This window comes from Ambystoma mexicanum, chromosome 4q, assembly GCF_040938575.1.
Source record: "Ambystoma mexicanum isolate Mex_15411 chromosome 4q, UKY_AmexF1_1, whole genome shotgun sequence".
Lineage (NCBI taxonomy): Eukaryota > Metazoa > Chordata > Amphibia > Caudata > Ambystomatidae > Ambystoma > Ambystoma mexicanum.
The window spans coordinates 305,919,188-305,944,698 of NC_090928.1; the positions used below are offsets into that span (position 1 = coordinate 305,919,188).

Below are 25,511 nucleotides of genomic sequence, written 5' to 3' on the forward strand. Positions count from 1 at the left end.
GGAATCAAACTCTTCTCCGTCAACTGCCCTTAGCACCTAACCAGGCAACCCGGAAAAATACAAATGATTTGCAATGTCAGTGTGATATGTTATCTCTGATGACAAATAAACCTGACATATTATTTTGTACAATTAACACAACTCTCCACTAATCGGTGCTCTTCTCAATCCCACATAGAAGACTTGTAGAATATCTCCAGACCAAGTAATGGCAAGCCGTCCCATGAATGGAACTACTCGAGGTTCTTAGTTCAGATTTGGCTCCTTCTCAGTTTAACTGCTTGACTTCAAAATGTCTTTGTAAAATGTAATAAACTGCTTTTGTCTGGTCCGCAAAAACATAGTTTCTCCTCCCAGTTTCTGAAAATGCAGGGACTTGGCTAGTAATATCACGGGAACTCCAAATTTGCAGATTATGCTTGTGCCATGTTGAAATTCAGACATTCTCACCAACTGTGCGGTACTTAAAGGGGAATATAAGAATGGTTATAAGAATTTTAGGCTTGTGTCATCAGACCAATTCTGGGCCAAGATCATGACAACAATCATTGGCGATAGTTTCTGCTGCATTGCACATCTGACAACGGGCTTTGATGCAGTCGAATATCTCAATTTAATTAAACCTATTTGGGATAATCATTTTAATGTGTGTACTATGTATTTTAACATTGTTTATTGAAATGTAAAATGATAAATGAATTTAATGCGAGATTGTTTTAACTGTATTACTATGTACATGTGTAGTGTAAAAGGTTGACAATGTTCTTCCAAATGCACTAAATAAAATATTAACATATTTTCTAACGGTTCTTTGCTTGTCTTGTGGCCAGTTTTGCTTTGAGCATGTTTGCTAGTCCAGTACGTATTCCCCCTCCTTCTGCAGCCTGCCTCACATTTTCATATGGGCGCTTTTCCTTTGTGCACATTCTTGCACCCATTATCATTCCCAACATTATGTCTAGACTTGAGATTGCAGAATACGCTACATCTACATCATGGCTGTTCTTTCCCCCTTATTCAATTCTTTCTCCTTCATAAAAATAGGGACTTGCCTACAGGGCTCCCTGCCTGCTGAAGTGCTTAGATTCAATAGCATCCTTCAACCAACGTTTTCATGCTGTGCGTTATGTCGGATACCAAATTAGGGTGGGCCTGGGTGTCTCCAGGTCTTATTCAGCCAACTCCTGTATACAGGATTCAACCCTCTAATGAAGATTAATCTCAGCAGAGACTTTTGTTAATACCAGAAAGACGTGAAATCCTTGTGGTGCCCACTCAAATTTGCTTCCTACCAAATTAGGGTGGTGGCATTTGAGTCCATCTGCCAAGCACAATTGTCGAGCCATAACACTAGACCATAAAGTGTAATTTAGTTGATTCTAGCTTATTGTGTAAATGTAAGAATGTCAAAGTACATGTTTTATTTTCTAATAGCTTATGGAACCAAGTGCTCATTGTAGAAAACACACATTCAAAAGTCATGTTTTTCTGCTATAACAATGCCGGTATATATTTGTTTTACTGTCTGCTTGGGGATTTTACATTTTCTAGGTGGTGGAAAGTCTAGATTAGCAGGCAAGTACTGCCAGTCTCTAAAATGTATATTTCCGCATAAAATCTGTATTTTATCCTACTGCTTTCCAATGTCTTGAGTCTCATTTTGCAATCCCAAAACAAACTTGCTTTAACAGTCGTGATGATTTTTTATGGAAAGTAATGTGTTTGCAATGATTTACCTGCTTGTGTTCAGTTTTAAATATTCAACAACATATGATCTTCTTATACTGTGCTGGCTTTCTCATGGTTTCTGTAATCTGTATTTATTTCTTATTCTAGATCCGTTTTTCCCACTTTCCTTTCTGGTGAACAGTTGGTTTCCTGGGATGCTCGATGATCTTTTCCAGTCTATTTTCCTCTGTGCCCTCCTGCTTTTCTGGCTCTGTGTCTACCATGGAATACGTGTACAGGTAGGCAATGGATATTTTATGTAATTTCATGTTGCATTGGCAGCCGTCCGTTTTAAAGTAGTCTTGGGTTTCAAAATATTTCCCAATGATGGATGATCTTTGCTTCATTCATATTTCTTGCCCCAGAAAATGTCTTAACAAGGTATTGCAGTCTTCAGCTATAACTTTGTAGTTTTACTTAACAAGCGGTAAAATTACTTTGTTACAGTAGTCGGGGCGTTTTCAAGTTTGTGTGAGCAGTGAACCTACTTTTTGATGACAAATGCCTAATTTTGGGAGGCCAGCGTTGGGACAAGAGGATAGCTCAGGGTGGCAACATGCTTGTCTTGGAAGCAAGACAAGGCATAGCAACGCAGTTTCGAATCCCGGTCTCATGTTAAGAAACTGGTCTCCGGTTTTAAGCATGTTATAAAATAACAATTATTATACTTCTAAAGGTTTTAAAATGTCAGTGATCCTGAAACTAACACTTCTTGCTGTGTAAGAGTTGTCGGCAGATCGCTGCATTTGTCCGTTTTAGATTTCAAGTTGCTGCCAGCAAAATTATCAAAGGAATGTCCAAGAAAGATTCACAACAAAAAGTCCCCACACCTCGAGGGTATTCATTTACATGAGTTCTGCTCCTGTTGTCACGGCCCACTACATAAACAAGCATGGTATTTGGACAAATGAGGAAGAAAGGAACTATATGGGAGAAACAGCAGATGGCAAAGAAGGTGCAAGGGAAAGAAGCCTAGAGAGAATATTATTGTGAGATAGTTGACCTATTGGCTGCCTAGTATGCAGTGGACCACAGGCTCTTACAAGGAGTGTTGAGCTAAAGGGACACTTGAAAATGTTTGAGCGAACTTGCTGGCGTGGCGCCTGGTTTTAAGTGGTATGCGTATTGCTGAAATTTCCCATGAATTGAGCTTCCTAATGATCCGGCATGTCAGCTCTACCTTCATTCCCAAATCCACTATCTAATCAATTAGTACAAAGATATTTGGCGATTTGTATGACCTTATGTGAAACAAATTTAAATATTGTTCCTACTAAAGAATATTAAGACATGAATGAGGTTGTCAGATATCAATCTGACTCCTCAATGGACCCACTCCTATTTAACTGACTGTTACCAAAGTTGTATTATTGGTCTGTGTTGCATATTGCAAGGTTTTGTGAGCATTGTACCCCAAGGCTCAGCATTATCCCTGCTCCTATTCAACATTTATGTATGATTTGTTACAGTGGTGATAATGCACTAAATAGAATTTCAAACTTATGCGGAAGCCGGGCAACTATATGTTTGTTGAAAATGGACGAGTTGTCCACAGAAACATCACAGAATGCATTGCACTGGGGGGGCGTTTGGATGACTGCGAAAGTCCTGTGTCTGAACAGAGCCAGATATACCATTCAGATTGCCACAAACCATGGTAACAACTCTGGGACCTTTTGGAAAAGTCAAAAGCCATGGGGACATCTAGTACCCTGGCCTCTCCTTCACTTAACAAGTCGAGGTCTTCAACAAAACAAACCTGCAGCTGAGGCACAAGACATCATTCCAAGTCATTCAAAGAACCACTGCGTGTAAATTGCAAAATCACCAGAATATTAACCTTTTCACTGCTGGGTCTTCTGTGCTTGTCTGTAGCACTACTAAAAAGGTCTGCCATACACTTTGGCATAAAGATCCAAGGAGAAAATGAAGATAAACCTTGTAGGAACCTGGGCCAATAGCCCAATCTATATTGATCCCACAATAGTTCCTATTGTGGTATCAAAAAAGCAGATGCGCCTCAACATGAAAACACATGCTACTGCTGAATCCATGGATCAAAAGAAGTAAAAACCATCTCCCTTGGGTCCAATAATTGTATGTTGACTGTTAGAACCAGATTCAGTTTTCACAACTGCACGAAAATGCTATGGGGTACCACCAACCACAACTGACAATGTAAGTAAACATATCAACTCAATGACTAGCATGATGGTTAGAACTGTAGCATATACTGTCCGCTTGGCAATAGGTAGGTATGCCCGGGCACAATGGGATGGCATGCAGACCCCACAGATGGACATACCAGCGGGCGCAAGAACCCAGGCTATAATTCAAGAAGGACAGTCTGTAGCTAATGCAGCTGCCAAGAGCAGCCTGGATTCAGTAGATACTGCAGGGTTTCAGGCAGCAAAGGGGGCCTTCCAAATACGCTATCTGTATCTGAGTAACTTGATTTCGACTTAAAACACAAGCAACACTCGTATAAATAAGACCCTAGATGGAGAGCATCTGTTGCAAAGTCATTTAACCAGGCTTTAAAGGCAAAAAAGGACAGGATATTGTGAAGTCGCTAGGTGCATTATCAGGACCCACCTTCATGCGAAAATAACCGTCCACCACCAGGAGTTGTAAATCCCAGCATGCCCGTGCTTGCCAACGTCCTTACCAGGATTTCCAAACAACTCAGAGCAGCTAGTCAATAGGCCAACATGATTGCTCACAGTCCCCGTTTCATCAAGGCCAAAAGCACCAGCAAATATATGGTAGAGATGCATGGCGAAAGGCAGAAGGGACCCTAACAAATGACTCCAACTAGCTGGTGCGGTCTCATGCCTCCCCCAAAGGGGAAAAGCAATTTTGCCCATGCATCAAAGGCAATAACCTTGGCCCAATGGGTAATGGACAACGTATGGTATGGGTACTGTAATAGTTCCTTATGCCACAGTACAATATGCAATACAAATCCACAACACCCCTGGTTACTCGATGCAGAGGGTATGGCTAGAAAGAGGCTATAGATTACATACCTCTACATGAAAGAAACGAGAGAATTTACTGAAAAGGTTAACTGGTCCCAAAGGAAGGCAAGAGCCTACACTTCATGCTCTTGTTAAGACTGGCAAACAATTTTGTAAAGCCACACAAATTCATAATGATTGCACTACAAGAAGTGATCCTGAACTGAGGAGACTTCATGGCAACACTGTACCTGAAAGACTCATTCTTTAATCTTTCCATGTTCCACAAGTGCAAAAGATACCACTGGTTCAAGGTAGGATCCTCGCACTACCAATTTAAAGAACTTCCTTTTGGAGTAACACTGGTGCCATGTTATTTCTCAAAGGTAATTTCCATACTTGTAGCTTATCTGTGCAAACAAGGTTAATTATTTTGATCATGATTTGTTATTTATAAAGTGCTTTCGCCAAGTACTGTACCCAACTGAAATTGAAAGTATTAAATGCTAAATTGGCCTGGTCAGGATTAGAACCTGCGGTCTGCAGATCACACAGATTGCTTCAGGGATTGCTTAACCCACTGAGCTATGTAAACGACAATGAGTCTGTTTTCCTTTACCTGGACCTGTGACTCATATAAAGGATCACCTCCATCAGTGTTGCAAGCATACATAAACAACGCTAACACTATTGTGACATGGTGTTTTCAAGCAATGTGGTAAAGTGAAGACTGAACGAAAAAGTTCCTGCAGGAAAATCTCAACACAAAGCACGTTCTTGCCTTCCCGTTATGAGAGGGGGTTCAGTGTTACCTGGTGATTGATCCCATTTATCAGCCATTCAAAACTGTCTTAGTATGCAATGTTTTGAAGCTGCTTGGAATGATTGCATCTTGCATTTATCCAATACCATATTCCAGACTAAACGAGACCTTTCAGAAATCTCTGTGCACAGTGGGCACAAGCAACGTGGAATGGTAGGATTCAGTCATGGTAACGCAAAGGGCTGTCATTTCTCTCTAGTGGTGGAACAGAAAAACATGGAACAGAGACCTCCATTTACATACGTGTTATCATGAAATATAATCTGTGGCTGTCAGGTCATCAGTGTAATGATTGGCGGTGGGGGGGCTCGTAGGTAAGATGGCATAGCTTGCAACACATGCCAAATGTCCTAGAGGAAGCCTTTTGTGATGTCATCTTTGTCCTGGGTGTTAGTCTCAGCAGTGTATGGCGGTGGCACGAGTTATGGTTGCATAGCTTACTAGAACTGCCGAATTTGTTTGGTTTTTCGATTTTTCCTTGCAACCATTATGTCCCTTTTAGTGTTTTTCCTTAAATTTCATAGGTTTTTATTAATGCAACTTAACCATAACGTCCATTTAACAAAGTTTTTTCCATTTGAAAAAACAAAATATATATATGTCCATTTGAGGCAAGTCACATATTCCATAGCACAAACCAGTAGCCGTTGCTAGAAGTACAAGTTCACCTCCAAAGTCCATGGCTGGTGTGATCTGGTTAGTTACTATGTAGGGGGGTGATTGGCCTGGGCCATCATCTTTTTTAATAATTGAGGCGAAATACAGTGGCCGTGGCCCTTATCCATAGCCAGTGGAGCCTAACGAAACCCTTGGAATTAATTGAAATAATTGTAGCTAAGTTAAGATGATCAGATTTATTGCAACAAACCTATGATATTCGGCCGGTCTATGATGTGACGACCATCTTAAGTCAGTTTTTTCCCCCTCCCTGTTGCTCAGTCCATGAGCATGATCAAGTAATCACAGAAGAGAACATCACATTGTGGGGGGCATCTCCGGAGGGGGATGTTGCGATAATTCTTATCTTAATTCTGTCTTAAGTGAAATTTTTTTGCTGATGGGTGTGCGTACAATGGTGTCCGGACATTTCATCGAAAAAAATTCGTCGACAGGACATTTGGTCGACGTAATTTCATCGAAAACCAAATGGTCGATTTTTTTTTCTTATTTATATGTAAATATATATATTTTTTAGGTTGTAGTTAGTGGAAAAAAAGGGTTTTTTTAGAAAAAAAAAGGGGGTTGGGGGTGGGACCCCCCCGAAAAAAGTTCGACCATTTGGTTTTCGACCAAATTGGTTCGACCATTTGTCCAGTCGACCAATTCTTTTCGATCAAATGTCTGGTAACCGCGTACAATGATATAAAAATACTTTTAAAATAAAGAGTTAAGGTTAATCTAACACAAATTAAAATCTACAGCAATTGGAAATAACCACGTCAAGGTACAAACTTTCCCTCCATAACACTACAATTCTAACCTTGACACTCACTTCAAATATTAGGCAGGTTACATCAGTACTATAGTTGAATTGTTAAGGTTGAATTTGTAGTGGTATGCAGTGAGTTTGTGCTTCAACGTTACTTCCACTTTTTGTAGGCTTTACTTGTTAGATTAACCTTAACTCTTAATTGAACTAGTTTTTTTAAAACTTTATTTTCAAATAAACCGATATCAAGAGTATTACTGGTTTGACATGCTTAATGACATATAACAATTGGGTCGAGCTTATAGTAATATTGAGGGAGTACACTAGACCATTTCAACATTATTCTTGCAACTCCATTAATCCCATCACTGAGTCTCTTGCGGGACTTCTCCCACTGCTTGTTAAGCCTGCACCAAATATACCCAGAATGTGTCCCAGATGACCTTGGGCCTACATGTTATGGACACTGTGGCCACCTGCTCCTCCTCCCTCTCACTGGTGTAGATCAGGTCCCATAACCATTCTGACCATGTTGGGGCAGCCCTAGACTGCCCAGTTTCTCAGTATGCATTTCTTGGCAATGATACAGGCGATATTGAATAACCTTTGAGTAACTATCGATCCAATAACAATGTCCCCTAGTAGATATTTTAAGGCACTCATGGTGGCAACAGTAAAGACGACACAAGTGATCACAGTTCAAGGGTGTAAGGGTGTTTATTAAACTGTGTGCATGGGTGAGAAAAAACGCCTGATCTAAACCTAAAGCTCAGTTGGGAGCACCCTACAGCCATCAAATAATAAGGCAGTCCTATTAGCGTCTTGTCATATAAAAAGGGCCTATGCTAAAAAGATATTGCCGATCCTTACCACTAAGTTACAAAAGAGTGTGGGATAATGTTCACCAGATAAAAATAGTGTTCACAAAATAAGTCGGGATGCTATTGCTGTGTCTCCCTTTCCCCACGTTTCAAGCACGAGACAAGGCGGAACTTCTGAGCAAAGCACACTCCTGGGCCTCTCCAGCACGAGCCTCGCAATTCCATTCGACGATAACAGAACCTTCAGGGGTCAAGTCTCTTTTCTCCAAAGTCTCTTGCCTGAGAAGGCTTGCTGGATCAAAACAAACACAAGTTCCTTCAGTGGTCTTGCACCTTGGGCGATTGCTCTTCGACCCTAGGATCTCCATCCGTTGGGCTTGGATCCTCCTTACAACGTGGGCCTCCCTCTGCCGGGTTTACTTCGGCTTTTCTCTCTGAATATCAATACTATCACAATGCAGGATTTACTTTTTAGTTTTCCCCTAGGCATCCCTCTGTCGGGTTCACATAGCCATCTTTAAAACAGTTCACAAATTTCTAAAACCGGTAATTATTTGCTTCATCTCATCGGAAAGAGTGGGTTTCCTTCTAGCTTTCTCTTGGCAATGGGTCAGAGACTTTAGAGTGTACAAGGGATTTGAGGTGACCCTTGTAGGACCACTCCGACACCTTACGCTGCCCTTTCTTAGGGCCTTCAGGTACTTGCTGTTTCAACACAGAACAAAAGGGGCCAGCGAGAGTCCTTCCAATTTGCACTCATGCGGCGCCTGACCACTCTACAGCCGACCCTTCTCTGGGCTTTCCCAAAAGTTCAATCACACACAAGTTCTTTGTTCTCATGTTCCTTGCATTCATATAATATTACTCAACACAGTTCTGTTTGCTATCGGCTTCCTCCGACTCGGTTGTGTTGAACCCGTTAGCTAGTCTTGCTTCTGGAGTCAAGGATGGCACCACAGTAGCCAGCATGCCTGCCCACCTGTGCTATCAATGCGGGAGGCCCCCCTGCACCGTTGTCATCTGTTACACCACACACCAGCTGTAAATCCCGTCATATGATTTCCCTTTCGGAGGCTTTGCGGGTCAGATTTGAAAAGGGCAAGGGCAGTTCCCCCTTCGTCGTCCCTCCAGGTCTTACCGCCTTTCTCCTCCGTTTGAACAGCCTGTCCGGTGTAGCTCTTTCCTCATGCGTTCTGCCTTGCTCGTAGTGTGCTCTCGCGCCCCACCTTTTATCCCTGTGGGGAAGGTAAAGGGTTGTCAGGTGTGCGTGGTTGTCAATTGCCCGACCCGTGTGTTGGGCCATGTCAGGTAAACGCCTCTGGTGTTAATGTGTTGTCTGTCATGGTGTAAAAGTGTTTGTCGGAACAGGGTGCTGGGGGTAGAGCTGCTAAATATATTACAGGGTAGGATGGGGAAGAGGTATTACAAGGAAGGCACTACTGCATTTCAACCTTCGGTCTCCCACTTCCACTCCCCGAAGACCCCTCATCCATGTGATCCTTCCCCACTGGTCCACCCCCAGCAACTGGATCCAATAACAATGGCCGTATCCTGGCCACCTGGATGACAGATCTCTGGGGACTAGCGAATGAGACACCTTCTGGTTTGTCACAATATTTAATAGGGGACAGTGTTGGGGGAATTACATGTGTTTATATCTAATGTGTTTTTTGTGGGGAGTATGGTGCATGGTCTATAGCTGTATTTATTTATTTTATTTATTTATTTTTATTTTTTTACATTTATAAAGCGCTCACACAGCCCGCAGGCATCGAGGCGCTGTTACAGGAATTGTTGGTTTTTCTTAGTTGCGTTTTTTTTTTTGTTTCTTTGTCTTAGTTACGTATTTATAACGCGCTTAAACACTCAGAGGTTTCTAAGCGCGGACCCGGGGATCGAACCTGTTGTTGCTTTGTGTCGTCTTGCTTCCAAGACGCGCACGCTGCCGCTGTGCTATCCTCCCGGGACAGTTTTAGTAAGAGTTTTTGCCATAAGAGTGCATCCGCATATATGTGTGAGCAATTTACATCTTCTATACATTTGACAATGTGCATCAAAGTTAATCCACACTTAGTACGTTTTTATACATATAGTAGTGTACTTGTATGTAATGTACATGTCCAGTTTGTGTAGAAGTCTGTGTATTCAGCGCATGTCTTCTATCACTTTCATACGTAGGCGACTAGGTGGCATAAGTATGTATCGTAAGTTAGTGTGCTGTGCAAGGTGTACCAGTGTCTGGTGTGTAAATGTATGACGCGCATGAGTCTTTGGTCGGAAGTCCTATGAAAGGCACAAATCCTATAGGCCTCCTGTACATATGAAAACTTGCATTAAAGTGATGTTTCTCTGAGTTTTTACGTTAAGGGGCATATAAAAGTTTTACACTTTCTACATGTATGCAATTTACATCTCCTATACGTGTCACATACATAGGAAAAAGGATGACAAATTCAGTCTTGACTTTGATGTCAGTTTTCATACGTATATTAGTACAAAATGTACATTTCCTACACCTGTGTACAGTTCATATAGGAGATGTGCATTGGTTCTGAGCATGTGATGAAATGGCATGTATATCGTAAGCATATTTGAGTCCTAAAAGGGTGGCAATGGGGCATATGAGCGATGGTCATGAAATTTCCTACGTGTATGAAAACTCAAGTGGTTTCATTTTGATGTGAGAGTTTGTACACATAGGAGGCCTACACACTGTATAGTTTGTATATGCACGCAATTTACATCTCCTATACTTCAATATACTTTTGAAAAACTTGAGTCGGTCCTGATTTATGGTAAGTTTTCATACCAAACATACATAACAGTACATGTGCGAAATGTAAATCTACATGTATAAAACAGTGATTAATTAATTCTACGCATGAATGATCTATAGATCATTCTTAATGTGACTATCTCAAAACTGGCCTGCTGAAATTTCAAAATATTTTCAAAATTCATAACCTAACATAATGCATTCATTCAGGATATCATCTAGTTGCATGCCAAAAATCATGAATTGAAAAAAACAACTTGTAGGTATTTGGGCCAAATTTATTTTCCCTGTGACAAAACCCCATGTCATAAGCTAATAGTGTTATTTCCAAATGCGACGCGTCAACGGAAAATTGGGACATTTTCCATAGGGGCAGCTGCCTCAATTTTACTATGAATTTGTTTTCAGGGTACGCAAGTTATTTAGAAAAGTTGCTTGAAGCTTATATTATGTCTAGCGAAAGCATATAAAAACCATGGGTTGCTGCAGTTGGGAATGACTTTAGTAAGGTAACTATTAAGACCTCTATGTGGATATAAAACCTAATAGAGAAATTAACACCAGTAAAATTATTTAGATAAATTGGTTCCATTTGATTCCAAGGCCCATTAACGGAATGATCACCATGTTTAAAACACCACTTATTGATAACTGATGCATGCTTTGACATGTTAAAACGTAATTATGTAGCAGGAAGATGGAAAGACACTTGGATGGAGTTTTTTCCCCCCTTGATTTTTAAGGGTTTTGTTGCATTAAACTTGCACCTTCACTTCAACTAAAGTTTTTTCAGTAAATATATATGGGCAAGTAGCACACGCCCCAGTAGCCATCACTTCAGGTCAGTGCCACTTGAGCAAAGCATCATGGGTATGCAAATTAGCCCAAATGATTTCTTTTATCTCCAAAACCATGTCTTTTCCGTACAGGGAAGAGCGATTTTATACATACCTTCTTCAAACCAAGACTGACAGTTCTCCTGATTGCAGACAACTGCATACCTGTTTCCCCCTTATTAGAGAAGTATAATCTTACAACCTTGTGGTTTGAGAATTTGGACATGTAGAGCAAACGCCAGAAAAGTTGCAGTGGGTTCGAAAAGCCTTGAAGAAAAACCTTGCACCTGATAAGTGAACGTAGAATAAGCCATTTAAGCCAAGTCACAAACTTTGCTTATTAACAGCAAAGCCCCTTGTCACTTAGTTATTTTGGGTAACGAGTCAAAACACTAAGATATAAAAATGATCAGGAAAGGTTTAGGAGTGGGATGCAAGGAGATCGATATTGTCTGACTTTTAGAAGGGCAGAGGGAGGTGCGAGAAGAAGACAGAAGTGGGGAGAACATCGAGATGAGGAGCCGACAGAGGAGCCCAGCGGTAGAGAGGGGGTAGTGTGGAGAAAGCCAGAGAGGGAAGGAGCAGAGGATGCAATTGGGGAGGTGCAGAATAATATTGAGTAGTTATCGCATACAATAGAGCATGGTAAGAAAAAGGAAGTGGCAATGTTAAGTTGGGAGAGAAAATGGCAAATCTACAGATTGACTAATCATAGAAGAATAAAGAAGCAAGACCACAAGGTGGTGATGCCAAAGTTACCGAGGACAGAAAGTAGACTATCGGCATCCTGTCGGACATCGCAGACAACAAGTGTGGGGCACTTAAAACTCCATGTGTTCAGCATGATGGAGTTTAAGGAGGAGGGGGCAGACTGAGGGCCAGAGTCCTGGAATAAAGTTTGATTTGTTTTGCTCTGCAGCAGATTACCTCATTCAAACTTAATGCATACTATAACAATAACCATTGGTATTTAAAATGTGGCTTCAATTCCTCTCTAGGGAACGCCCACCCTCCAATCCATTTCTATAGTTGTGTTGATGGTATCGACATACTCATTGTCATCAAGATTTTCCTTCCATGGATATCGCATTCTAAAGAGTAAGGATTCTAGGGCTAATAATGAGTTGCCTTTGAATTTGCAGCTCCAGTAATAGCTACATTTCCTGTCCTAATTGCAAGCTGCAACTACCTCGGACATTCCCGTGAATTTCTGGCGAATTATGAACTAAACCACATTTTGAGAGATTTTTTTTTTTTTTTGCAGAATCTGTTCACCCCGCTCTCTGTATAGCATGTATAGTCTTATCACCTTACAAGGCACTCCATGGGCGCCTGACTGATGTGCAGCAAATTGCATGCATTTAAACTGGATGTACCCTGGTCTCTGAGAATCCTTATACGTTTTTACAGACAACGCAGAAGAATATCCCTCACTCTTCCATCATGGTTCACCAAAAGACTACACTGATGTAGGTCTTTCACGAGGCCTTTCTGTTAAAATTCTAATTAATAATCTAGAATAAGAGGAGGGAAGTGTCTACCTGGCAGCTGGAACAAAGATGCTCCTGATCCAGAAGGCTATGCTATTCATCAAGGCTTTCCCAGAAGACTGAAGGAAACCTCTCCTCGATCTTAATCAGAGCACTTAAGTTTAATTTAAGAAAGCAAGATACTTTTTTCTTTCTAATTCCAGGGATGATTCCTAATGAGATTTCCTTACTCTCTGAAAATAAAGCAGTCACTTTGGAAGGACAGGTCTTCGGGTGGCTAAAGGATTGAAGGAACGTATCCCAACACAGGGGGATCGCTGCTTATGTGCACCCCTATGACAAACGGTTCATCCCACAGGGACACTTCAACCAAGGCTTCACCATGATGTTCTTAATTGCTGAGCAATGTCCCTGTAGTGGGATAACACAAAGTACTTGTGCACTACGATCAAGGCTCTATTTTCAACAGTGACGGCCTCTCACTGTTAAACTGGTCTCCCAACCATCAACATCTGAGCCCTCCTAAACCAAGAACTACTTATGAAAATTGAGTGTTATTGAATGCTTAGAACTTTCTCCCAGAAATAGCAGTAATACCGAGGAATAAACGCTGAAATTAGATGGTATATGCGATTTGATTTATGAGCAAGCAGTACGTGAAAGACCCAAGTGATCCAAATCCTTTGTAAAATTCCATGTTCTGATAAGGGAAAAATTTGGCCTGAAAGCGATATCTTACTTTGCCGGTGCAGCGCATTGTTCCATTTACTGCACACTATGAATTTACCTGTGATGGATTCTCGGTGGTAAAACTGGTAGTGTAGCACCTGTAAGGATAAAGTGGATATTCTGCTCTGCATTTGTTAACGTGGGAACTGTGTATAAAGTACGTGTATGTTGAAAGAAAGGGACCGTAATAAACTGGTAGCACAGCTCAGAGCATTCGCTCAAGGCTTTCTGGTTAATGGAATGGACCTGGCATGTGTATAAAATGCATGTAAACAGTAGGATCCTCGTGTGATCAAGGGCAAAACAGTCTGCCAACAATGCTTAATGCAATCGCAAAGTAAGAAAAATAGCAGTGTTAATAAGAAATAAATACAGTACTGAGCATTCCAAAGCCCTTCAAAGCTACTTGCGTTTTGTTGTCCTGTTGAACAAGGAGTTGCTTGGGGGAGGTGGGTGATTGGATGAGCGACTGAATGGGGACAAGACAGAGGTACTGGTGGTTGGTGCCTCCTTCTGCTTCTTTTCTCTGGACTGCAAGTTTTTGGCCTTCTACTCTCGGCCTTTTTCCTTCTCTGGTTTCTGTAGTTGGGGACCTGAGTGTAAAAAGTGTGGAGGAACGTTTTGCACTATCTTCCTTCAAAGCTGCATGCAATTGTGGTGAGTTCATTGGTTAGGAGTACAGCTGGCTACTGCAACTCTTTATTTCTAGCTCAGCCAGCATATTTGACCCATCGTTGCAAAATTCTACAGCTAGAATTGTAACTAAAACATCTTCTAGATCACATAGTTCTCCTGTCCTTGCCAGATTCCCATAACTAAGCAGGTTCAGGTCGATGTACTTCGTGCTTTTAATGGAATTGAGCCGAATATTTCCAATCCAAATTTCTCCCTTATGTCCCTTAGTTGTCAGAGGAGGCTCTTATTCAAGCGCCCTGTTTCAGACTGACTCTCGTGTAAGCAGTTGTGCTTTCTCAGTAGCTGCTGTTAAGCTCTGGAATTCTCACCCTCTTCCACTCTACTACTGACAATCGCCTCTCTTCGGAAATCTCTAAAGACATTCCTCTTTTTAAGTTCTGCCTAGCTTTGGTCTGTAGGTTCTGCTGGGCCCTGTAGCGCCAAGATGTCCTCTGGTGCAAGTTTGCGATTTAAAATGTAGTTAACATAACTGTGTTATGTAATGCACACAACCACTGTTTTCATGAACTGTAAGAATAACAGTCGTGGAAAGCTCTTGGCCTCAGTTGAGCAGTTTTCACATGCAAGTATTTTCATTAATCTCAGGTTTTTTTTTAAAGGGGGTGGGGCCTGCACCGTAGTCCTACATCCATTTGTCCAATAAATAACAATAGTTGGAGATTACATAAATCGGAGAAGAGCAGCATTGAATATTTTAAAAATAAATGTGTGCATTAAAATAGTTTAATACATGTTATGTATACCCCTGGCGGGGCACGATACAACCAGCCTCCAGACAAGCCAGGCGCTCTGAGACCATTCGTGTTGATTTGGTGCAATATAACAGCCTTGTACCATATCGGTCTTTTCAGTCTGTTTTACTCCCTGCACCTGTGCCTCGGCCCCTGGGTGCATAAGTCATGGTACACTTTAATTGCAAAGGAAGGGCCTTTTACCTTGGGATAGGTTAATGTTCACCCGTATTCCATAAAGCAAAACCTTATACCGTAGTCTGTTTTGTGACAGCCAAAATATTTTCAAAAAGCATTAGGGGCTCCCAAAATGAAGAATAAAAGGCGTGAGTGCCCCCCCGCAAATGCCTGCTACCTTGACGCTGGACTACATGAGGGCCTGCTTGGTGCTGTTGTAGGCTGGCAGCAGTGAAGGCGCAGGGCTGGAGTGATGTGTTATTTATATAACACTTTGCCAAAGCGCTTTACATAGAACGTATTTACAGATTACACCAGCGAGCCCACATCCTGCTGAGCTATCCTACCGGCTTCTGTCGGACCTTGGATCTCTTGGTGGAGATCGTGCCTTGCACTGGGAAACCTAGGGACTAAATGGGCTGTGCAGGCAGCATCTTTATGTAGATCTTCCTTTGTGGTACTGCCAGTTCTTGTGGGGTTTGGTGCAGTCTGTCTGGGAGAGGGGCCAGAGTGGCATTTATAACGCACCTGTACATAAGTGTTTTGCATTGTGCTGTCAGTATTGGCAAGTGTGATAACTGCTCAGCACCCTGATAAATACTGCACCGTGCTACAGTAAAACCACACTTTTGTGTGCACTACACCAAGCGCAGTTCGAAGCTTGCTGTGCTGAAAACTCGCCGCAAGGCACATAGTGTGTCTTCCATTCACTGCACTAGTATGCTGAAACAGGGCTTAGAGGCGCGAGCGGGCCTAGAGGAGCTAGCACAGCAAGTGACATAACCACACACCCTCCATGACCCCTGCAGTGCAGCGGGACCCTGAGAACTTAAGCACCCGCCCCGTTGTTAATATAGGAGTGTGGATGTCATGGTGGGTCGCAGCTACCCCTCTGACTAGGCCCTGGGAGCAGTGTTCTGAGATGCACTGTTGCACATTTGGCATAGTGGCACCAGTGCGGGAGCATGTTTGTATTTCACCTTATTCAGCATGGGGGCCAATGGGCTGTGGGACCCCTTTTCCGTTGGTGATGGCCGTTCCTGATCAACCGGAGCGCTGCACGGCATGGGCAACGATTAATTTTTTATTTTTTGTTTTACTCAGGAACTTTGCCTAGCCAGAATCCTGGGGAAAACTGTGGTCCTCGCCTTTCCTTGCGAGTTTTATTTAGGGATTCCCCCCTTCTCACCCACCGCCCCCCCTCCCCCATCCATTTCCAGGAAACGTCAGAACAGTGAACAGAGCGCAGGCACATCGCTTGATTCCCATGAGGGTTGCTGGGAGCAGGAGTCTATCTTTACAGAAAAATTCCCCTTGGCTCGTTTCATGTTTTTGTCGGGCAGTCTCTATACAGCCAGGGGTGCTGCCTCAATCTCCAGCTGTCGCCAAAGAGGTGACTAGTCACTTTTCAAATCTCCTCAGGCAGGGAGACTACCAATAGTAGCCATTTGGAGACAAATGGCCGATTGGGTGTGCACTGTCATTTGAAATGGTGTACAGCGTTTTTTCCACCGGTTGTTCATTTCCACTTTTTAAAAACATTTAAGCATTTACTGATTACAAAGCACTATAAAAAACTATTTGCATTTCACATTTTTCATGCCCATTTGCATAATAAAGCATGCTTTATATAAACTGGGTCAGTGTTGTAGCTATATTTAATGTGGCAGTCTAAAAGAATGTATATTTCTTAGCGCACTATATACTGTCCACAATTGACCCCCAAATAAATGTGAGGTTACATATAGGTCTGTTAAGCTGGTATTAAATATAAGAAACGTCAAACAAACACCACATTTATAAAGGGAACTCAATAGCCACTTCTAAATGGGTGCAACTAGTCATGTTTGTAAAGGTCTTTCCCTACTCTGATGTTTTGCAGCAATCCAATCTTAGAATGAGTGTTGTCCACTTGTGTTTCCCCTGCAGGGAGAAAGAAAGTGCCTGACTTTCTATTTACCAAAAATCTTCATTGTTGGTCTTCTTTGGATGGCATCTGTGACATTGGGTATATGGCAAACGTAAGTATTTCAAAATATTCAGTTTTTAAAACGTATATTTATTTAATTGGTTGGATAGGGAGCCTAATGTTATCCTGTCATAACTTCAGATCAGTTCTGGCAAATAGTTTGGCTGTCTTCTAAGCAGCCGGCGGGTAGTTGTGACAACACACAGTGGTCAAGTGCTCTGGACCCTTGCAAGTCAAGGGACCGTTTGCCAGTCATAGTTTAAAAAGATAAAAAACAGACTGTCAATGCATGTCTAGACCTAATGTAGGCCCTATATTCTTGTTTGAAGTTTAGTGGGTGCAAGTTCCTTTTAGATTGGAAGGTCATGTGTGTTGTGTATGTTATTTTATATCTTGTCCTGAACACTTTTGAGCAGTACTGGTTTTCTTTTAAAATGACATGCTTTCCAAAAAAGATTAACCATGTGGTATCCCAATATTTGGTTAAGCTTCTCTCAAATTCCATCCTGTTGGGTATCTCCCCATAGTGGATTTCAATACAGCGCAGCCAACGCCTATCGAAAGTGGCGATGGTGGTATATGTATGATGCCATGTGACACCTGATAACTGAACTTACTCTCTTTTGGACATATGGGTCGAAACAAATATTCAAAATTTCACGGTGTTGTAAAAACATTGTTTTTCTAGTTTAATAGACCATTTGGACTTAACTGTAATTTTCCACTAACGTTTGATTCAGACCTTTCCTTTGCATGTTAGGATTTTGAAAAGTTTGGCCTGGTTTCTTCATGTTCGAAGCACCTGTAAGCGATGTGATCTTATAACCCTTGTAGCTTATGTATATATGAATATATATTTTGCACTATTCCGGATTCAGCGACTTGAGATCTACTCGTATGCTTGTTCTGAAGAAGGGGATTACCTTTCAGAGGAAGGACAGTTGACTAATGTGATTTACCTGGGTATAAAGCTTTGGCTCTGAAACAAATGGCGCAGTTGAGATTGTACATCTTGGTTCTGGACAAGGATTTTTATAGTTATCTAAGCGAACTGTATTGTAGATTTCTTGTAGCTGTATCCGATAATTCCAGGCCTTTGTGTTTGTTCCATTAAGGCAGGAGGCACCTTTCTTTCATCCAGTAAAATAAGTTTTCATACATTCTTAATATCTTACTGGCTCCTGGCTTCACTCTAAGGAAAAGTGGATATAAGAGTTCCTTCTGCACTTCTGAAATTGCCTGTCATATAGTCACCTATGCTAAAGGCACAAGTAGGTCGAAAAATTGACAAGAAAGTGGCCTCTACAGTTCATCCTTTTTGGACGTGACGTCTGCTAGTCTGACTGTATTCTGAAGAAAGGGTCGATTCTAGGCTGTTCCTGAGATTCCCACACACGTATGAAAGGGCTTGCTATTGATCTAGGTGGTGCAAACTTGATGGAATATCGGTGTAACTTAATGATTAGTAAACTTTAAGTACAAGTCACTGAAAACTAGAAAAATACCAAAAGAGCTGTTTCTATGGAAATTTCATCGCATCAGCGAATTTCATAGGCACTTAATTGAATATATTGAATTGTGAGGCAAAGGTGTATTTCTGAATGTAGCTGTACTGGTTTTCCCTTTGAAATGATTTGCATGCCAAGAACTGTGATGAATGTTATATCCCACAATCTGTTTGGGCTCTGAGCAAATCCCATCCTGCTAGAGCTCTCAGCTTGGTGTATTTAAATACTATTGAGCCACCAACCATTAAATACCAAAATAATCATGGTATATGTGTGATGTCATATGGCACCTTTTTACAAAACTATCTCCCCTGAAAAAATATTCGTTTCTGTTTGAGAGGCCGTAATTTGCCATTTATTTAGTTTTGACCTTTCATTTTCATTTGCATGTAAGTAATACGTAATTCACATACAAATAAGCACTTCCAAATTAAGATTTACATATTGGTTTGCACATTATAGCAGCAAATGACACCTCCTGATTTTCACTTAGAACCATTTTTCACTGGTTGTACTTTCTCCTAGAGAACATTGTGAATTTCTTTTGAGGCCCGTTGTTTTAGTGACCAGCAATTAAATCGGTGGTTAAAAAAACACTGTTTGGGAAACATTTATTTTCCTTCCACTAACCTGGATTTCCTCCATGTATTCTCGGGCAGGAGTTTGTTGATATAATTGTACCAGTCCTCTAATATGTTGCGAAGTTATTCCAATGTACTTTCACATAGATGAACGGGATCAAGAACTGTAGAGCCAATGAAAACATCTGCTCAAAGTGTGGTTTATTAGGAAACGTAACAGCGCAGAGCAAGCTAATAAATGTGGATGTCGTAAAGTGTGTAACTCAGGATAGGTCTTGTGATTTCTAACACAGTTTTTTGAAAAAAAGTCTTTCATTCTCCTTAAAATGATCCCGGTTTTCCCTTTCTGGGTCAAATGTTAATTATAAACCAAATCAATCGTCCAAGGATGAAAACTATACATTTCCATACTACATCAGGGTTTATAACTCGCATTAATATTTCTACGGTAGCACAATCAATTGGCTCCAGACTTTTAATAAAACCAGTCGCAGGTCGCACCATTGGCATCCTTCGGCCAGACAATGCTTCCAGTCTTTCACGTCCATCGAAGTACTGAAAATTGACAAACTGAGCACTTCCCTGCTAATGTCGGACAAACTGTCACCAAATGTTTTAAGTTTTCTATGTTTTCAGAATCTGAAATGTGCAGATTAAACGTGGCAGACAACATACTTAATAATTATTTGTTCAGTGTAATAAAGATGCCAGAGCAATTTAAAAAAAGAAAATCTCCTCACGAAGTGATTAGGGTAGATAGACGAAGGGAGCAAACATTCCCCAATGTTTCTGGTCTTAGGCAAGATGACTGTTTTGTACGCATGCATTTTGTCCATAATGTCAATCCAATCATAGGTGTGTAATGTTAATTTCACTTTCACTGGATTTCTAACCAGATCGTCTGACGCTTCCAAATCATTTAACAAGCCTATAAAATAATTAGTCAGTTCATTCACATTTTTCAGTTTTCTTTACCTTACTGTGAGAAACCAGGTGTCTCACCCACTAGTGCCTGGGGATCTGTCATCCAAGTGGCCATGACACGGCCATCGCTTTTGGATCCAGTTCCTGGCGGTGGACCAGTGTGGTAGGATCGGCTGAGTGAGGGGTCTTCAGGGGGTGGGAGTGGGACAGCGGATGGGGGGACATGGTATCCCCTTCCCACTAACACCTTTACCCTCATCCTACCAGGTAGGATACTTAGGAACTCAACCCCCCCAACCCACCTTTCACAACACAAACAGAACTTCCTTATGAACTAACCAATTAAAAGAGCTTGACTGCTTCTTTTAAGGTGCATTGCATAACTTTATTTAATTGTATATTAATCTTTAAAACCTGATCAGTTGCAAAAGTGGCACCATATAACTGGTGACAATATGTGCCAGTCGCCAGGACCCAGGAAATTGATGACTAACAGCAATTTGCCAAAACAGAATAGACAAAATAATCTACCAGTTCCTTTAAGCATTTTTAAATAGAACATTGGACAGTTTGTTCGGACCAGGGTCTCACAAGGTGCTGATCTTGCCTAGGATCCTTTCAACAGACTTTTGATTCACTGGCAAATGCCACGAATGCTCACTTTTGTGGTGCCCACGGAAAGTAATGTGGTCCCCAGGATTTTCCTCCTAAAAAAAAAAAAAACACTTGCAAAATGGGATACCCAATCTGATTCCAAGACCGGGTTTAATTAGACATTGGCTTGTCTCATTGCATCATTGATTTTCCAAAATTCATGAGTTATTTTCAGTCTTTCCAACATATTCTCGCAATCTCTCTGAAGCAGCAATGCTCGATGATTCCGCAACCAGTTCCTATAGTAAGATTTTACCTTCTTATTTTCATTTGTTCTTACTGTCAAAATCCAATCAGTTCTACATTTTAGAATTTTAATATGCACTCTCATAAGTAATTTCCCTTTGACCACGGCACTGCGTTAGGTATGGATATGTTTGCGTTTAATTTTACCACATCCAGAGGAAAAAGCCTACAGTGGAATCAACAAAAATTTTTCAGAAAGGGCTCAAATGAGTCGACTGAAAGTATTCAATTTCCATGTTAAAGGGGTTACTTCCAGACAATGGGTGACTGCATCATTAACCAGCTTGCTATCATGTGAATTAAAGGAAATTCCACTGCATGAGGAGTTCACTGATCGGTCACACAGGCCATTGAAGCCTTCACGCACTGCCCCTACGTCGATATCCATGGGCAGCATGCTGTAATCACTCAACGTTGTTGGACAAATGTTTAAGGAAATGCATCGATTAAAAACCAAGTTCCCAGAGAAGATATAATTAGTGGTGTATTAAATAGTGTTGCTACAAGTATCCTTTAGGAGGAATGTCGCTGGGGACTGCACCATTAAACATTTAAAGACCCAAACCATTTAAAGCTTTCATCCATTCTAGCCCAGTTTCCTGGCCGGTATTGAGTTTAACAGGCTTAGGCAAGTTGAGTGACTCAGGGTCGATCTTAACGCGGATTGCATTCAGATCTCGCAATACTATAGAATGACCATCTCTCCTTGTCACACCAGCTGTTTACAAAAATACGTTTTCCAACGCAGTCGGAACGTCAATAATCCCTTTGTGCAAATAGACATTTATGAATAAGAAATGGCTTGTCTGTTTAGTCATTCAGCCTAACGTGGGAAGCCAGAATACCTCTGGATGGCTCGGAAGTGCTTAAAACAGCAATTCTCTCCTCATTGAATTTAAGTTAATAAGCCCCTAGCCACCCACGAGGGTCGACCACACACACTTTGGAGCTGCTTGGAAATGAGCTACATGCCCATCCAACAATGATTTTTCCATCAACCACGTTTCTTGCAGAAAGATTAATTGACACGATTTTAGCAATTCACCCTGAGCAGGGTTGGTGAACAAATTAGTGACACCCGGAATTCCTGGATGCCAGAGAGCTTCAGTTAGCAACAGGTTGATACTGTGCTTACGGATTGTCACCCTTTCCTGATCCTGGTTGAATGGTGCTTTTAAAAAAAATCAGAATTGGCACCAGAGCATTGGGGGCACCCCAAGCAACGGTGATCCCGCTTTCCTGCTGAAATCAGTCCAGTCTAAAATCTCACTAGGCAGGCTTCTTAATACTGACATTAGGTCCCTCTCAGAATGCAGGGACAATTCAAAGCCTAATTGTCTCAGAAGATTAACTTCATTCAAAACGGCGTCTGACAATTATTGAATAATAAACAGAAGTGCTCGGTCAGTTCAGTGTCCATAAAATCAATCCTCTTAATGTCCTGTGGAGTCAATGCCCATCATTCAAGAGTTGCATAATGTTTGATCTGTTTAGCAAGATGCCTTGATTTTCAGGCAATAGGCTTTAAACAAGAATTTTAAGCGGGCCCCTAGAGAACACAGTATTGCGGTTACCATACTTGCCGATATGACATTGTTGGTTAGATTTTGGCATTAAGCTGGACTCTTCCCATCTATGCAAGCCATTTGGATCCTGGAGTTTTTCAGACAACTCAGTTAAGTGCTTGTCCCAGATCTATTCGATACTTTTAAAGGGCCACAGGGAATATGTTGTTCCATGGAATTTGGTTGTGTCCTATTCAGGGAAAGGGGATTAAAACAAGCTGGTTGAACAGGTTCATAACTAGGCAAAGAGAGCTTGGATGCCTTTCCCACATATTACATAGGGCAAATAACACTATGGGAATCAGTAGTGAGTTGAGACTGTTCAGGCCTTCAGTAACAGGCTTCCCTAACTCGGGCAGCAAGTTGGAATAAGCAGCTCGAAAACGTTCTGACAGAGGATGGCACTGGACCTGGGCTATACAGTGGGCACGAATCGAACACATCAGTACTTCAGGCATTAACTTTGAAGTGTCAGTCAGCATGCAGGCATCTCGGTAGACTTGGAGATAGTGTTTGTGGTCGCAGTAGAAGTAGAATTCTCAGTACCATAGAAAATTAGACAGTTCTGCTTGCACCTGTCAGTGCTGCTTTTTTTTCAGAGGTAGATTCTTCAAAGTTGTAGCTACTGATGGTTGATTTTTTAAACCCTCATGCATTTATGTGAGGACCGGTTGGAGGCTTTTGTCTTGAGTTTATTTTTTGATTTTCTCTTTGCAGGAGCATTGGAACGTGCCACTGATCTGGAATTGTGGGGTGGTACCGTTACCACATGTTCCCCAGTGGACAAAGGCTCCCCAGTGTCATTTTCGTCATTGCTCACATCTTGGTCGCCCTCAATCACTGAGTTTTCTGTCGTAGCAACTGAGAGGTCAGCTTCTCCACTGCTTGTAGATGATTGATTTCAGCTGAACCTTTAGAATGAGGGAAAGTGTTTGTATGTTCGATCAAGCAGGAATTTCCTGCTTCCAAATTGAGGATGTGAACACCTACCTGTTCCCCTTCAGAAATTCCCTCAATTTATTTTGAACGCCAAGGTGCTCAAATTTAAAAGGGGGAATCAAGTAATGTCGAGTGAATGCAAGGCTTTGGTTTCAAGCCCTCATACATTGACACCAAGTGTTAGCCAGAATCCTGTGCAGTTCCCTTGGAGAACACTGCAAGAAGATTAAGACTACAGGAGTAAGCAGTAAACCCAATTGGTAGCAGTCTGCACCACCCAGATTTACCTGGTAGCTGTGGCTGAGCAGTCAGACCTCTCAAGATGAGTAGGGCAGTACACAGAGGATACACAATAGGGCTAAAAACACAGTAGAGCAAGCAAACACTGACCAGCGCTTGGTATCAAAAGTATATATTTATTTAAAACACACTTTAGGAAATACACTAAGCACTATAGATCAAAGCAAGTTCAAACACAATCAGAAAAGTATACACACCTCCCTTAATAATTATTAGTCAAGTCTAGGTCAAAACACCACTATTTGTAAAAACAGATGTGAGCGCGTAACTTAGATGGCACTCCAATAATTAAGTTAAAGGGAGAGAAAAGGGCATGCCATGAAAATAAAACAGTCCCAACACTTTTCTAAGACCACAGCAAGTTAGTGAAGGCAGAGTCTACTGTAGAGCCAAGGTTCATAGGCCAGGCCCACTTTAAATGGAGCAAGGCGGAAGGTGCCCAAGATCACATGGTTTAAAATGCACTAAAGTCGTTGCAAAAATGTTCAAAAGAGGTTGGTTTGATGCGAAAGATAAAGTTAGAAGGTCTGGAGGCCAACCCAGTTGGAAAGCTAAGGATTTAAGGGTCACCTTTAGCAAACCGTGGAAAGGAAGGCCCGGTGGAACACACTACCGTTAAAAGTGAGGAAGCTCCAGCGGTGGCAGTTGTTCCTGGCAGCGGGTGCAGTTCGTGGTTTCGACCAGGGGAAGAGAAGATCTCACCGAGGAGGACATTTGGAGTCGTTGCACTGCCCAGGGAAGAGACCAGCCGCGGAGTTTGTTCGGTTAAAAGGTGCGTTCCTTTTATTCGCAGTCACAGTGGTGACGCTTGGCTATCCGGCTGCTGGGGTGCTTGGCACTGGCGATTCGACCAAGGAACGTCCTGGAAGGCGAATGGCGAACTGGTTGTTCCCACCCGCTCAAAGGGAGAAGACTCTTACAGCAGAAGACCTTCTCTTGTCTTAGGGAAAGTGGTGAGGTCGTTGCAGCAGGGCTCTGTAGTAAGGAAGCAACACAGTAGGTAAGGGAACTCCTTTATTGGCAACCAGCCTCAGCCCAGCAGTGCTGAGCCTACAGTACAGCTCTTCAGATAACCACCAACTGTATTCTTGGAATGTAGAACAATAACCATCAGTAAACACATGCAACATGACATCATAGCATGGGTGGAATTCTACAAAGTAGAATTCCACCCAAGAACCATTATAACACTTCTCCCCCCTTTATTCCCAAAAACACCCACCCCAGGTTACTCACTCACACACACACACCACACACAGCACACACCACACACTTAAGCAAGGACACACCTGCAACCAAAGCATGGTGTTCTAAGGAATGAAGAAAACGGACAAATAGGTGCTACTAAACTACAGCACCCAACACAAACTCTTTAAACTTGCAAGGAATCTTCCTCTCCCTGCCAGACCGAGTATGAGTAGGAATAGAGTCATCCACCCCAGAAACGGAGACCTCACTCCCACCCACCGGAAGACTCCTAACACCAGAGTCAGACACAGAGACGGAAGAGGAATGTTCTTCCACTCCCGGGGAATCAAGAACCACACCAGGGACCACAGGCTGCAAATTGACTGGTAACTCCCGAACTGCTAAGTCCTCTAAGGGGCCATCACAAATCACCCCATCATC

The 25,511-nt window shown here is 41.9% G+C and overlaps 1 protein-coding gene across 4 annotated transcripts in view; it reads left to right on the forward strand.

Annotated features, from left to right (window-relative positions):
* Positions 1–25,511, forward strand: part of TMEM181 (transmembrane protein 181) — an 875,876-nt gene that overhangs the window by 631,752 nt on the left and 218,613 nt on the right. For all 4 annotated transcript variants that reach the window (XM_069607878.1, XM_069607881.1, XM_069607880.1 and 1 more), the window contains 2 exons: positions 1,837–1,967; positions 17,126–17,217. In XM_069607878.1, the coding sequence (XP_069463979.1) occupies positions 1,837–1,967; positions 17,126–17,217 (223 nt within the window). The remainder of the gene's footprint in view (positions 1–1,836; positions 1,968–17,125; positions 17,218–25,511) is intronic.